Source organism: Anoplophora glabripennis, unplaced genomic scaffold (assembly GCF_000390285.2).
Source record: "Anoplophora glabripennis isolate ALB-LARVAE unplaced genomic scaffold, Agla_2.0 scaffold270, whole genome shotgun sequence".
NCBI classification, from domain to species: Eukaryota; Metazoa; Arthropoda; class Insecta; order Coleoptera; family Cerambycidae; genus Anoplophora; species Anoplophora glabripennis.
The window spans coordinates 625,570-642,565 of NW_019416411.1; the positions used below are offsets into that span (position 1 = coordinate 625,570).

General features: G+C 32.2%; 1 protein-coding gene across 1 annotated transcript; it reads left to right on the forward strand.

Annotated features, from left to right (window-relative positions):
- The first annotated feature begins 2,861 nt into the window (after positions 1 to 2,861).
- On the forward strand, positions 2,862 to 15,983 carry LOC108911231 (homeobox protein DBX1). The gene is made up of 3 exons (XM_018716108.1): positions 2,862 to 2,953; positions 4,881 to 5,268; positions 15,593 to 15,983. The coding sequence occupies exons 2-3, from the start codon at positions 4,914 to 4,916 to the stop codon at positions 15,943 to 15,945; spliced, it is 708 nt and encodes a 235-aa protein (XP_018571624.1). The 5' UTR covers positions 2,862 to 2,953; positions 4,881 to 4,913; the 3' UTR covers positions 15,946 to 15,983.
- Positions 15,984 to 16,996: the final 1,013 nt, after the last annotated feature.

The following is a 16,996-nucleotide window of genomic DNA, read 5'->3' on the forward strand; positions in this document are numbered from 1 at the left end:
AGCTTCCATTTTCACACGAATTAACTCATGTCGCTAATGCTTTGTTTTTATGTATTTACTAAAACTAGAATTTCCTTACATTGAATTGCTGTTTGCTAAATGTTTAAACAATTTTAAACCTACGGAATCATTATCAATCTTAGTATTATTTGGATCATTTGAGTATTTTAACACTGGAATATTGTTATCTCGGTTTACATCTTAAATTTTGTGTTCCAAAGTAAACAGAATGGTAAACAGTCTTTTGGATGGCTTTTACGTCGACAAAACGCTTTCTTTTCAAAAACAAGTGCATTTTTCCGAAGAGCTAAAAGTCGCAAGGTGCCAAATCAGGAGAATAAGTGATTAACAGTAAAAATTTTTTTTAGTCACGAAATCGGTTTCAAATGTCAATTGATGAGATGACGCATTATTGTGTAACAAACGCCAAATTCCTTCTGCACGATATTCTGACCGAGTACAATGCACCAAATGTTTCAAAACGTCAAGATAGAATTGTGCAATGACGGTCTGGCCCGGTGGAACGAATTCTTTGTGAACAATGCCCTTGGAATCATAAAAGCAAATCAACAATGTCTTTATTTTTGAGTTCTCCAAACGAGATTTTTTGGGTTTTGGCTCGTCGGGCACCTTTCACTCGGCTCTTTGGTGCTTGGTTCCTGGGTCATATTGAAAACACCACGTTTCATCACCAGTCGCTATGTTTTTGTCCTTTGTGGCCTCCTTGATGATGTCCTTCCTTCGAATGTAGAATTCTGAGTGATGTTTGGTCGTCAGTCAACTTGTGTAGAATAAACTATGCACACACTTTTCGGTAGCCCTATATTCAGCCAAATTGCGATAGATTAATGTTTTTGAGATGCTCAATTCCAATTCCATGAATTTCAATGAAGATTTTGGTTGATCTTTGATGAATTCACGCACAGATTTGATGGAATCTACGGTGATCACGGATTTCGGTTGGCCAATATGTTGCTGATCATTTATGCCCTCAAGGCCGTTTTTAAACTCATGAACTCTGCCACGGAATAAACAATCATCACCGTAAACTCGGTTTATAAATTGAAACGTTTCGGTAAAAGTTTTACCAAGTTTAAAACAAAACTTAAAATTAGGTCTTCGTTCGATGCTCATTTTTGTACTGATGACACAAACATACTAACATTTCAAACGCTCTATTCGTCCAGATGTAATGAAATTTTGACAGTACATCATGTAAGTAATTGCCAATAGATGGCCTCACTAGAAATACCTATTTTTGAAAAATACTAGAATTGTTTTTTGAAGAGGTTCTTTCCAAAGTTTTAATAATAGCTGTACTAGTTAAATTCGTGTCATTTCATGTCAGTCACATCCTTATCCAACAATGTTGAAGTAATTATACATTCATTATGAAACGATTATTTTTTATTTCGGCTACGTAAGGAATCGGTATCACTCAAAATCTTCAAGCCCTAGTAATTCACAGATCATGGCCTATTAGTTAGATCATCGTAATTGATTGAAGAAAAATAAACGCAGATATTGACTGACAATCAGAATCTTCAAAAATTGATCTGTTTTTGAGCAAAATATATTTTTATATAAGGTAGATGGAGAAGAAAGAAGAAAATTCCAACAATTTCAGAAATATCTCTTCTATCGATTTTATTTAAAGGCCGTAATTGACTCCGACTTTCAGTTTGAAACTTTAAAGATAGGTAGAATAGCATTCCAATGGTCTTGGTCTAGGACTAGTGCAATTTGCCGCACTTCGAATGGTGTCTATAGTTATAAGTTCATATAATTTCTATATAAGATATAAGGTGTAAGTAATAACTAAATTTTCATTTCCACAAGTAACTGCTTATGAAAATGGAACTTGCACTTTTGTCCCATTTAAATTATAATGTTTAGAAGCTGACGAATAAAGGTTTAAATTATTCTGTTAAATTTCAAGGTGTAACTGACGAATCAAATGCTTTGTCAAAAATGAATTTATGGGACAGCCTTTTGGTTAATACAAAAGTTGATTAAAAATAAAATTAAGCTGTAATTTATACCTATGTACATATTTTATATTGTTGAAAGAGTACTGGGCATTTAAAAATTTGACGCATAATTCACTGAAATGGAAGCATTTCTACTTGGGTTATTAGAATCTGTTTGAACTGAATTTTTCATTAAATTCACTGAAGAGAGATGGGTGTAAGAAATTGGAAAAGAACTGTTTGGGTTAAACCAAATTGCAGTAGAAGAATATTATGAAAATAAGAAATGATTACAGAGAGAAAGGACGGGGAAACTTCCTTTAAAAAAAAAAGTAGGTGATTTAAACCTAGTATTTCATAATTTTTAGGTGCAAAATATCACTTTTCAGAAATATTAAAAATAAAGGTAGTTTATTCTCGTGACATTTTCAGATTTTTTCTTCCATAGTTTTCGAATTCCAATAAAACATATCACTTTAAACTATGTACCCTGTACAAGTTCATCATCCAAATTACCCCCGGAACGTATGTGGACGGGGTTGTTTAAAGCTCCTGTTTACGTTTCGTGAGCGTGCAGTGGATAATCGCAATAAAAAATTGACGTCTCCGAATACATCTGTTGAATCACGAAACAATAAACAGACTATCTCAGCAATGATATTAATGTAGTCACCGCCTTAAAAACGTACACATCCAAGCCAATGAGCTGGTTAATGTGGCCAAAGCTCCTCCCTGCACGCAGTGTTAAGCTGCCTCACTTACGGGGCCACCTATACTCGGTTTATTAGTCCTCAATTAGTGCCTATTAGTGAAATGTTTATCCGTCCAACGTACTTGTGTTGGTGAAATACAGCGCTCGTGTGTGTAACACTTCAGTTGACAGCGGCGGATGTGATTTTTTGGATTTTATCAACGTCTTCATCTGGCGCGGAAGGATAACTACAGATACTTAATCGTTTGTGATGGATTCTTAAAATATTTTGGTAAGTTTTTAATTGTTACAGTTTATTATTGCTTAGTGGAACTATAATTTATATCTTATTCGCATTGTTTGTGGCTTAAATCCGTACTTATTTAGCGCTTTCATCGTATTACATATTTGGAAATCACAAGTCACAAATTAGGACTAGTTAAAAGTTTTAGCTTAGTTCTTAAAAGTATTACAAAAATGTAAATAAACTTAACAGACTTGTGGCAAACTAGAGATCTAAGAGATACTCTTTGTGGGGGGCTCTCTTTTAAAGATGCCATGAATATGTAAATGAGAGACAAAGAGGGAAAAAAGAGAGATGATTTAGGTGGCTTCTATCTCTCTCTTAGAATGTAAGTAGTAAGTACTATTAAATAATGGTTTTAAATACATCTGAAGACACTGTTACAAATCATTTTTTTGGTATTATAGATAACGTCACAAAACGACAAGGTTTTAAGAGATTAGAACTGTATATTTACAAAGTAAATTTAAACTAAAAGAGAAGGTGAAGATGCCCTGTCAAATATTCTCTTGTGAATTAGCTTTTCGGTACTTAGAAATCATCTTGATCTTGTCATTCGCATCTAATAAACTGCATCAATTACTTTATTACTGAATGGTTAAAGTAATCTTCGTTGTGTCCTCTACAAACTAATTTTAAAAACTTCCTCCACGATATTTATGTAATAAGTATATAAATGTTTCGCTTAGGAAGTTTTATGATTTAATTTTGTTATCAGAAAAAACGTCATAATCATTCAAACCTCTTTCATATATCTTAATTGTCACTGCTACTCAGTCTTCTGGCAGACAGCACGGCTTGGTAAATGGCTGGAACAAACCTCAAAATATGTTGGTAGAAAGGTATCCATATAGCTGGATTATTAGTCAGGTGTCTCATCTATGACATACTGATTGGAACAAATACCTTCTAAATTGGTCAATGTCTGGTGTAATTCAATGATGGAGGTGGCTGTAGTCCGTAGAGTGGTTCTTTTACAATATAATTAATTAAAATTTACTAGCTTTGATAAAATATAAGATAAGAATTCCTTTTTGAAGTACGTATCTTGTCCAGAGCTTAAGTATTCTCAAAGATTTAATATGAATACATAGTACAATTGTTTAAACAATTGAATTGAATTAGATATTTCAATTTCTCTCTCTAAAGAAGTGATACACATCGATGTATATTATTGTCTTTAGTAGACCATCAATACATTAAAATAAATTTCTAAATGTTATTGATGTAAAATTATTGACGGAATAATCTTCATAAAGTGTCAAACGCAAACCTCTAACCTCCTATAAAAATTTTTTTTGGAAGCTGTCACATTTAGAAAAATATTTTTTGCCAATTCCTGAATCTTGTTTAATGTAACTTTGTCTTTATTTTCTCTATGCAATTGTCAAACTTATTTGAGGGGATAGAATGTCATGTGATTATACCAACACCCAGTAGTACATGTAGAACCTTCTTTATAATAAGTCATACCTAATTATGTATCTGTTTATCCTATTTTATTACCACAATATCGTTTGCTGTACATGGCTTCCTCCACGTTTCAGTCGCTAACAGGAATATTTATCTTCTACCCTTTGAAGCGAGACATCAAGTCCTTTATCACGGGTAATAAAAAATATGCCTCAGATAACGATTTGACAAATTTACGAGCTTTTAAGGGAAGCATCAGTCGGTAGCATTTTGTTTACAAACAGGATTGGATAAGTGACATGTTATAAACATGAAAATGTCATATCCAGGAAATTATTCAGCCCTCCAAAGGCGTTAACGATTTTTTATGTCAAATTGTTATTGAGGTTTATTGTTTTGTGTAAATATTTAGTTGATTTCGACTTAGTCCCTTGAAAATTTTATATTGTAAGATGAAACCAAAAAGATTACACTATTTTGATGATTTTTATTCAATTTTCAGCTGTGATAGGAAGAATGAAAGAGTCAGAATAAAATGAGCACATCGAGTGAACACCTATTCAACATCTCGAGTTCGAAAAAGGAGCCGCAGAAGTTAAATTTCGGAATAGACAGACTGCTGTCGACAGATACTTCTAAGGACAACTGTATACGAGAATCTTTATTTGCAAGTTTCCCGCAAAACATGGTCTCCTCAAATATAACGAAGCCCTTGCCAACTATTGCCATACCTTGCTCGGATTGTGTGACGTCCTTGTATAGATGCTGTAGAGTAAGTCCTTCAGGATGTTCGCAGGATAATTTGTCAGGATTACTAGGAAGTAGCACTTTTATGTCAAGCAGTGGAATCTATTCTGTTCAACCCATTAAGCCTTTTGCCACCAGAGCCAGTAAGTATATCATTTTACACAAAAATATGCTATTTTTCAGAACTTACCGACTGCTCAGAAGATAAATTCTTTCTATTCCAAAACTGAGGTAGCGTTTTCCTAGATCAAATTTAAGAATATTTTGCATATGAACGATTGCTCTTGAAACTCTTGTTTTTGAGGTGCAAGGTATTACATTTAAATAACTAAAAAAATTATATCTGAAGATGTATCATAATATACATAAGAGAGTGAGCGGACACAATTTTTAAAATCATTTAAATAGCTTCTACAGTCATCTAAACGTGTCACTTTACTAATAGCTTATTTGTACCAAAATGGTAAAAGATGTGCAAAAAAAGTCAAGATATGACTTTTGTTTGAACGGAAATTTGATTTTCATAAAATTTTGGAAGAAAATGCACCTTTCGGACAATAATGACAAATATTTTTCATTTGATATTGATATTTGGAAATTTTTATGACACTAGATACAAACTTTATAGGAAAGACTCCCCTTAAAATTCACCGAAGAATAGGAGGTTTCATTTTTGGTCACAGTTTGTGAATCGCCCTGTATAGCAGAATGTAATTATTTTTAATTAACTTATACTCTCCAAAATTTTCGTGGTTAAATCACCTTACTTGTATATAGGAATATAAGTTTAGATTAAAATAACGAATATCGATAAAATATAGCAAACATGCATCGATAAAATATAGCAAACAAATAAAATACAGTGATTACTAGAAAAGAATAAAATTATCAGATACTTGTAGTAAGATAATTTCTAATTTTGAAAAAACCATGGCAAATGTGATAGATCTTAAGAAATATAATATTATTTACCAATTAGGTACCACATAATTTTTTTATTAGCTTTATTTCCATATATTAACCCTAAGGAAATGGGCTGATCCATAGATTACTTTAACATCCCATGAATTCGTCAATTTTAATATTTTCGTCTATTAGTTTGCATCTCATAAGTAAATCTTCCAATATATTTATTAATTGAATGACATGTATAAAAATATTTCTTAAAGAAGAAATACACTGTTGCAGTATCAAAATTTGTTTTGATAATAAATATCCTTCAGAAAATTAATTTTTTTTAAGTAATCGTATAAAATCTATGTTTATTATTAGTGGCATACATAATTTAATACAGAAGTATGGGCTTTACTTCCATGTTAAATTTATATTGGAACGTAAATAATTCACTTATATTTTGTTCTATATATTACCATTTTGACATAATAAAACCGTCTTGCAATCTACTTTACAAATTGTACCCTTATACGAGGAAAAGTCGTTAAATAATAGGAAAGTGTGGTAACGTATCTACAAACTTGAGGATGCCCTTTACAAAAACCATATTTAAGTGAATTTTGACCAACTTTGCACAGCCTCTATTACTGCAGTCATGTATATGTAAACTGCAAACTTTCAACTCCACAAATATTATTTCGTTATTGGCGCTAAAAACACAAGATTATTTAGACTTTTACAAAAATGTACAGAGTTAGAAGTTTAGATAGATAATAATGAAGTAATTGAGGTTATGTAAAATTAATTAGAGTCTGCACTAAAAGTCTCTTTTATAAAAAAAAACATCCATTAACTTCTGGACAGACCCATTGCGATATGAATCAGGATACAAACAATTTCTTTAGGCATATTTTGAACCATTTCTGTTAATTAATAATTTTGCCCCGTATCTCGTATACTTTAGACTGTTGATGAAATCAAACCAAATTTGTCATAGACTTTAAAGGTAATTTCAAATGAAGATCTCCATACCCGTTTTGTGAAATGGAAATAACGCTGGGAAAGGTGTGTGAAGAGGGTAGGAGAGTACTTTGAAGGAGACAAAGCCCAATAATGTATAACATTAATTAATAAAGTTTAAAAAAATATAGTTCGGTTATTAACTGAACAGACCTTGTACGTATATGAAGAACCTTGATAATCTATCTGACAACACTGTTGCAAATGGAGCTATTGATCTCACAGAATTATTTTTATGCTTTGGTAAATGTTATTATTTGCTAATTTATTTGAAGTATTGCTTATAAAATAAATTTTTGAAAAGTAGATAAATATTAAATCTGTTCTAGTGAAAAATATTTTCCTCCAATTTCTTGGTATTCTCAAAGGCTAATTGCCGTCGGTGGATCAGAAGCCATGTAACATTAAGTGTTAATTATGTTACATCTAAAAATATAAGAGTTTATTTAAAAGAAATTAGTTAAACAGATTATTTTCAAATATCTCTCCAATGATCACGATGAAACTTTAGTGTATATATAATAATTAACAATATCCGGAATTTTGTAACTGTTTATAATAAGGCGTAATAATGTTTTCAACAGTGTATTTTTCTTACAATATATATCCGATAAACAAACCATAAAAATCAGCAAGAGGAGTATGAATAAATGTTGAGTATATTTTATATGCATAGGATTTTCTAAGATATTGACCAGACGATGGGATAGTGCGATTATGTGTTTTGAAAGATTCTTATATTTACATTTCGTTTTATATATTTTTTGTATTTTTACAGAGTACTGCTTACTATTAATAACCAGTTTAACGTAAATATTTAGGCGTCGTGCGCCTCATTATCTTGTGTCACATGCGGACAATGTTGCTAAAATCTCGTCACCGAAATTTAGTAAAGTAATTTATTTTAGCAGATCTTACAGTCGCCAAACGTCTGAGTTTTCCTTGTTTTTAAAATTTAAAAATTTTTCTAAATGATTCGTTTTAGAGAAAACCTAATTTATAGAAAAATTATTTCGATTTTTTAAGAAAAACATCTTATACAAATGGTGATTAAAAAAAAACGAGAGCTGTGAGGATAGATACGTGTATTGTTAATGCAATACTGAAGCTCGTTTTGATATTACTGAACAGATCTATTTTATAGCTCCCAAAAAGCATTTCCTTAAGAGAACGTTGAATGGAAACTAATTTTCCCTAAATTATTCTTAAAAAAAAAGCAGGCATAAAACTAATGTGACATATTAGAAGCTGGCCCTAAAACTACTTTTCTTTATGAATAGAAAATTTTAATTCGGTGCGATTATTTGGGAGAAAACAAAATACTACGAAAATTATATATTCGGACAAAATTTAAGAAAAAATCAGTTTTGACTCATATTAGAGTCAGTTTTTACCCAAATAGTGGATTTCCTGAGAAATATTAGTCATGGGTAAATTTTACCAATAGCATCCTGTTCAGCGCCTCAAAATACCAAGAAAATGTTATACTTGGACAAAATTTAGGAAAAAAAATAGTTATGACTAGGCTTAGTGCACGTGCAGAGTCTAACAGAGCCGGCGCGGGGATCGGTGGCCTTCACAGCTGACTCGTGTTTTGAACTGTTCAGTTATTTACGGAACCTTGTAGTAGTTGATGTCGCGTCGATACTTTTCTTTTTTACGTCTGCTGTAAATTAACTATTAGTAAGGGGAGGAGAAGTGAAGTAAAATGCCAAAAGATAAAAAAAATAGACGGGAATTACTTCAAATGTGGTTTGACAGTGATCCCGAAGGTTGCAAGGTTACAGGGACATACGTATTAAAGGAAATGACTTGTTGTACTGTGTGTGAACGCATTGTAAATACTTGTTACAAAATGAAAGTGACAAGACATTTAAAGAGCCATGCCTTGTCCAGCGCTGAAGAGTGTATTTTTCTATGAACTTCAGACACCTATTTTTCAAGCAATATTCCATTAAACAAAGTAGAGAACCCCAAGTTCCGTAATTCTGTAAATTGAAATCACATGGTCTATCCCTAAATGAACTTTTTGATATGATGGTTGAAATACAAAAAAATATATACGATGCCAATAATATATGCCCAGTCAGTAGTACGATAAAAGAAAAAATGCATAGTGTGTTGGAAAAAAATCCATGATACACCATTTTGGAAAGCATATGTAAAGCTTTATGTGGTACATATCAGTTGTTACCAGCAAATATATTGATATATAGTTCATGCCTCATAATTTCTCATACTGTCCGTTGTCAACAGTAGACGTTGAACGGTCAACTTAGAAACGCACGTAGTAATATATTTTCACTCCTTCTAATATACCACGGAAGACTTGTCGCAACACTAAGGTTTATCGGGTAAGTGGTGTCATTTAAATTTTTATGTAGGTATTTTATCCTCTACTTAGCCTTGCTCTTTGGTAATAGTACTATCTTGCGACATGTTTTCTGTAAACATATTAATATTTTCATTCGTAATCTGACTACGGTCCTGTTAGACACCTCGCCGCACTAAGCCTAGTTACGACCCATATTTGGACCCAAAAATTTCACTTTTCTCAGAAATTTGTCTTGAAGTTATGAAATTTGATCAGCCCATCGAATTCCTTCGGAAATAATATGTGGCTCTCTTAGGTTTGGACTTTCTTTTTGTGTGGCTGTATTGTCATTCAATGTTTCTATGTACATATTTTCATGTCACTTTCTGCAAAAAAATGATTTTTTATAAAAAAAATAGATTATATGTTTGAATTATTTCTTTTTGTAATGGCGTTTCCTATTTTAACAATTTCAATCACCTTAACAGTAGAAGAAAAAATATTTCTTTTATTTTATTCAGAGTCAAAAATATTCGAGATACAATTTTCTTATCGAAAGTGTTAGGTGTACTACAGTTGAATACATCGACAGCAATTCTAAAATTCATTCAGCAGAAAAAATCTGTAGAAATATTTTTGTCGGAAATGCAATGTGATTATCAGAAGTCAAACATCATTGGCATACAAACTATATTTTTTTTAAAGAGAATAGCTTTTAAGAAATTTCAGAATTTCTACGCTAGTAATATATTTGAACTTGAGCAGATATTTATTTGAAATCGTATTCCTATAGATTTTTTCGTATTCCGAGATATGTTTTTATTAAAATAATGGCGTCGAAATTCTGGGGTTTTTAATGTCAGTGTCTTTCCGTATCTCCGTCACTGGTGGATATTGTATATTATATATTAAACAATTTTTTTTTCAGAAATATTCTTGTAAATATTAATTTTTTAAAACTTTTTTATTTTATTAACATTCATGATATGTACTCTTTAACTGTGTAATCAAATATAAATTTAATTGCTTTTGAAAAAACGTAATATTTAGCAAATATGTTTTATTATTACTTATATTTTGTTTTATTGCCGCTAATTGTTCGTTATGTGAATTAGACTCTAATAAAGTCAGTTCGCGTTAGCACATTTGTCAGTCACTCGTGTCTATAAAAATACAAGAATATTTATGGCGGATTCCAAGAATTATTTGTTGAAAGTGTCATTTAGTGATACTAAAGATGCAGGTATGATTTACGAGAAAACTTGACTTCTTACAAAAATTTTACGAGGCGGTTTTGTATAGCGCATGTGGCGTAATAAAAACGATAAAATCTCTTAACATTTTATATTCAAGTTATACCGATTATTAATAGTTTTATTAATGATGAGATTATAATATTTATAATAGAAATTTATTGGTGTGATAATGCCCTTAAATAAACTTTATGGCCGTAATATAAATTTATTTTATGCTTTCATATGAAAAAATCCTTATACTCTAAACCAAACTTTAATTACTTTCGATGAATAGAGACGATAAAAATTTAAAACAGACTATAATGGTTTGTAAATATACATGTTTGAAACCGTTGATGAGCACCAAATTTTCTACTGGAATATAAACACTAATCTCGGTGTATAGTATTATAAACAGATTCAGATGGCGATGTTTACAATTTACAGGTTTAAGTATTCTAGTTTGTATATACAGGGGCTTTAAGTGTTTATGCGATGGTAATAGACATGCATTTATATGTGCAGTGGCACGTTTGCTCAGTTGGTAGATTTAGTAGAGACAGTGGCGGCGACCCCATCATTTTATCACTTATTAAAGCACCTTAAAATTTAACCGTATACAACGCAATCAGATCACAAAATTCAGATTTATGAAAATAATTGTTTTGGTACTAGGTTTTCCTTTCTTTTACTTTTTTAAGGGGAAATAGTTATGCAAAGAAATACTGGTAAAAATCAATTTATGTTTCCATTTTAACTATTTTTTTTAGAACAGCTAACTACAAGCTAATATTTTTTTTAACAGAACAAAAATACACAAGATCCTTCATCTAAGAAACCGTAAGCTTTGGTTCCATATTTTCACCGAGCTGTTAAATTACTTTATGAATTAAGTATCAATAGAAGGTGCAGCAAAATGTCTCTAATGAGAGTAATTACTATTTTTTTTCTCAGGGAAATAATAGACGAAATAACCCTACACACTAAACATCCGTGTACAGGTCATCACGCGAAAATATTATATTCTGCCACAACTGTTTGAACAAGAAATTCATTAAATATTTACGTAGAATTTGTTTATTTTATAAAAAAGCAATATTTGTTCAAGATTTTCAGTGGTATTATGTTTGGGTGATCTCTGTCCAACTAGATCCAGGTGATATCCTAGCTTGGTTTGAAGTTATACACAAAAGTATCAATTAAAAAAGCTTTGGAAAAACTTCAGGCTTTTTGCAGAAGATAAGTATCGAAATTTTGTAGACTCGGCAAAGTTGTGTTTTAAATGGACCCCCTTCTCCTTCAACGATAAGTTTTATGAACACACTTAAGGAACATCTATGTGTATGTATAGTATTCGAGAAGAAAGTTCTGGAGTCATCAACTCTAGCACCAGAAATATTCCTGAAAACATGAATAAAATAGATCCAGATATTATAAAGATGCAACAAAATAAAACCATGTCGTTGTTAGATGATTTTGGGGACCGCCTAGCCAGGTGTCTTGCCGGTGGATTTCGATCTGCCGAGGTAAGCATCACGGACGCAGGCTGGAATTTGGATGGGTGACCTATGGCAGGCTCGGGGACGTGGCTGTGGCAGCCTACCAGAGACCTGGGTCGTTCAACATTTTCCGCATGCGTGTGGTCCCCGATACATTGTAATGAGAACAGAGCAAAGAAAATCTCTGTAACTCAAGACTTCTTTTGAAGAAAGTGATATATCTTTCGAAATGTGTTAAGCCTAAAACGACGACAATTCTTGTCCATTTAGTGGACGCCAATGTTCAAAAGCTTAAGCCGCCACTGTTTATTTATTTATCGAAACATTTTTATAAACCTCTATGAGGAGTTTCGATACAGAGATTAATGACTAAATATAACACGATCTAACTTTTATAAAAAAAAATCTGCACACTTTAAATTTGTATCACGCTGCTATTCCTTTCAAATCCCGCCCTGATAGATGATGTTTGCTCTCAAAATTTATCAAATAATATTTTTCCTATTAGATTTACAGTTAATACGTGATTTTCAAACCTCCATCTGCTGAATATCCGAGATGTCTTAACTAATGGCCTAAAGTATATTTATTTTCAAAGTTTAGTACCACGGATTGACCATTAAAAATTAGATTACAGTGGAGGCAGGACATAAATTCAAAGAGCGTAACAAATAACGTATATCGGGACCAAGATACACAGAGAAAATAAACTGTTAGGCAATGTGTATATATCTGTTAACGATATAAATGGTTTGATCTAAGATAGACAACACAGTAACCGAACCTGGAGATTATTTATTCAAGCTTCCATTTATTAGGATAGCTTTAAATGAGATTATTTCTGGTACCGGAATTAACGTTATATGTGTGTTAATTGCCCCCGGTTGAGCGAGAGGACCGACTATATATCAAAAGTGGGAAACAGAAGTGTACACAATAGTTTCAATACTCGCAGTGGTATAACCAGAGGCATTTCACGTTATTCCATGTTTTGGTTTATTAGTGGTATTTTCGGAGGTAAATTAGTGACTGCAAAATATTACAATAAAAACAGCAAAAGAACTCAAGTGCGTAGATGTAGACTCAAAAATCGCTCAATTTAGCCAAAGAAGAGATTATGGTTAATCTTTGTTTCTAGAGTATCTTACTGGTCGGTTATGCATAAATACGTCGGAAAAGATATGTCAGATATTTTGTAGAGGAAAATTAATTTTGGACTATGATTGAGCAATTTTTGGGTTCGTTTTCACCCTAAATATAGATTTTAGGAGATACTAGCCAGTCATCAATAGTGGATGATTTTGCGGTCTTTTTACTACTGTCTCAATTGGAACCTCCTTTTCAGCCCATAAAATTTTTTGATTCGATTATTTGGTTATCTATGCACAAATTACCATTTGGATTTTTTTAAGGATGAATTTCTATAAAAGCTTGAAGCACAAATATACCAATTTTTGCAGTATTGTTGTACAATGTGTTTTTCATAATTCAAAATAGTTTTTTAGATAGTCATTCATATTTCTAAAGAACGAACATAGTATTTGAATATTTTTGGAATAATTATAATTGTTATACATTGTCTACGCGTTATTTGAGCAACGATAGCGTAAGTTTAAACTCAACTGAACATTTACAAGAATTAGCACATTTACACACGCACAGATAAGAATTTGTTGAAATTTTATTTTGTAGTAAGTTCCTGACAGTATTTTTCTAATATTTGTACAAGGGAAAAGCTACTTCTTATGTAGGAATATTTGAAAGTATTATTGAATATTCACAGTTATTGTTACACAAATACAACATTTATTTAAATTGATGATTTGCCTCACTTTTAGCTGTAAGATTATATTCATATATTTTATACATGGTATTCCAGAAAGCAATGACCATACAGCAACTATAGATGTCTGAAGTCCGAACAGTTGAGTTAAGTTACCTTCTTCCAAAATTACGTCGTTAATTAATATATGCGCATCAAATAATATATCTAATTTCATTTGGTACACGCGTTAAGTGAATAGGAAGCTGTAAACAGTGGCGTACGTGACTCTCCTATTTTAAGAGTATTTTCCCTACCAAAGGATCTTTAAGGAAAAAATTTTTCTTGTTAATTTTTATTAAAATTGGCAGGCTTTTAGAATTGGCAGAATAGAAAACAGAACGTTCAGTTTCGTTCTAAAAAAGATCATTTCGAAAATTTATTATGACAAGAACATTTAATATCATTACATAAGTTAATTCAAAAACAGCATCTGGAAAGATTGATAGAAATAAAATTTACCTATCATTCCAAATTTACATAACCGATTCATTTTCTTATAGGAACAATAAAAGTTCGTATAAATATAATTGCTAAAAGTCTTTAGTTTCTATTAGTCCAGTCATTCTACGGAAAAACGTGAAAATATTGATAGCAGCAATCTAACGACGGGATCTTGTAGGGGGAGGGGGGATAGTTAATGAAAAATACATAAATTAGTACCACCAATTTTGCCCCCACTCCGAATAAACAATGGTCAAAGTAGTCAAATGAGGTTTTTCTCAAATATAATTTTTCAGAGGCAAGTTAGAGAAAAGTCTTCAAATGAAAGTTGTAGGCATTAAAAAACCTACAATAGGCGAATTTTAATCTACTAAAAATGATGGTATTATAATCCTTTATATATGGCCACAAATTGGGCCTGATCGGTGCAATAGTTTATGAATAATTGCATTTGCTTATCCCAAACACGCCTATGACCATTATTGCAAAAGCTATTAACAATTAAAAAACACTGCAAAAATGCATGTTTTTTGCAATTGTCTCGATAAATAATCCACCGATTTTAATGTACAAAAAAGAAATTGTAGGTATTTTTATTACCTACAACTTTTATATGAAGACTTTTTCTCTATCTTGTTTCTGAAAAATTATATTTGAGAAAAACCTCATTTTGACTATTTTGACCATTGTTTATTCGGAGTGGGGGCAAAATTGGCTGTACTAATTTATATATTTTTCATTAACTATCCCCCCCCCCACCATAACAAGATCCCAACACCAGATTGCTGCTATCAATTTCTTCTTGAAATCGCTCTTTTTACCGTAGAATGACTGTCCTATATGATGAGCAGTTAATTATCATCTATTCTATTTTTTCGGAGCAGCAAATTTATTCTTCTCTTTATTCCTCGGCATCTATCCATTTTAAAAAAAATTGGAAGAGAAAGTTACGTATCGCCCAGAATGAGTCTGTTGAAATGGTCGAAGGTTAATTTTATTGTTCTTCATGTCTTTATAACATGTGTTAAATTTGAATAAAGTGAATAAAGTACCTTAATACGGTTCCCAGATGTTAATGAAAAACCATTCACTATTAACGAACGATTTTTGGAGTAAGTTAATCTAAAATTCAACTGCGTTTACTTTAAAATTGCTTTGTGACCACTGCTTCTGGAAGACCCAAGTCTAAATTCAGCATTTGAATAGTTAACCGAATATTAATCATAAAATATCTGTTAGGTGTCAGAATACCAGTCTCCAACACATCCTCATCACCACCTCCAAACCTACAAATCGGCACTAACCACAACAAGCGGAAGAGATCATGGTCTAGAGCAGTTTTCAGCAACTTGCAAAGGAAAGGTCTCGAAAGGAGATTCCAGATACAAAAGTACATCACCAAGCCTGACAGGCGACAGTTAGCAGCAACGTTGGGACTCACCGATGCCCAGGTCAAAGTGTGGTTCCAGAACAGGCGTATGAAGTGGAGGCATTCGAAGGAAAGTATCAAGAATGGAGAAAACAATGCAGATTCGACGCAGGATCAGGATTTGCACATAGACGTCGATACTCTGACGGATGAGGCTGACTGAATCTTTTTGGTTGACTCATCCGTTGTTATAACTAGATATATCTGTATTTTTTGTAAATAAAAGTTGGTAAAGTAACTCAAACAATTGAAATCATTTAGTATGATGTTCTTATAGATGACTTGAAGATTTAAACGTAAAAATTGAGAATATTTAATAGGGCAAAGCAAAATGTAGTTTCATAAATTATCAAATTATTTGTAGACAATGGTTTCATAATAATATGTTGTTACTCTCAGTCTGTTGGTCGATATTAACTGCACATAATCGTCTCCAAAATTCAGAATAGGTCAAGGTGAGAAAATAAGTGCCAATCTAACATTCTTAAAGGACGATAAAAGTATTGTTGACTTGGCTTATGTGCCTGGTCGTTGTCAGTTACATTACACTTCCTTAGCCTTAGCCAGGATTCTTCGACTTGCCCTCGTTGTTCTCGGGTTAGGTTCTGTGAGGGCGAATCCGTTATCATAACCCCCAAGCTCGCCCTGATGTTCATTTCGGTTCTTGTGTTTGTCGCTACGGACGAGACCACTCTTCAGACAATGTCTAGAGGATCATCGTTAGCTGAGGAGCGGTTCCATTCGTAGCGGCTTTATATCCAACAACAAGAACCGAAATTAACATCAGGGTGAGTGTAGAGATTCTGATAGTTAGTTCGCAGAGCTCGAGAACAACTATGGCAAGTCAAAGATTCCGAACTAAAGCTGAGAAAGTGCAATGGAAGTCCGTAATTGGCGGCGACGAGGTACATAACCCACGGCAACCCGTAAAATTATCGCATTTTAATTTTTTTTTTATATTTATTGCACTTATTTATTGCCTTTGACCTGTACTGAATTGCAGAGACGACTGTGTACAGTTAATACCGATAAACAAACTGTGACACATTTCGTGAAACCATTTTCTACAAATAACCAAAACTGTTAGTTTTATATGCTATGTTTTTATTAAACTTAGCTCTCATTATCTACATTACCAATAATTTATTTCAAAACGTAATTAAAAGTGGAATTTGCAAATGGGTTTTAAAAGTTACTCGATATATGTAGTTTTA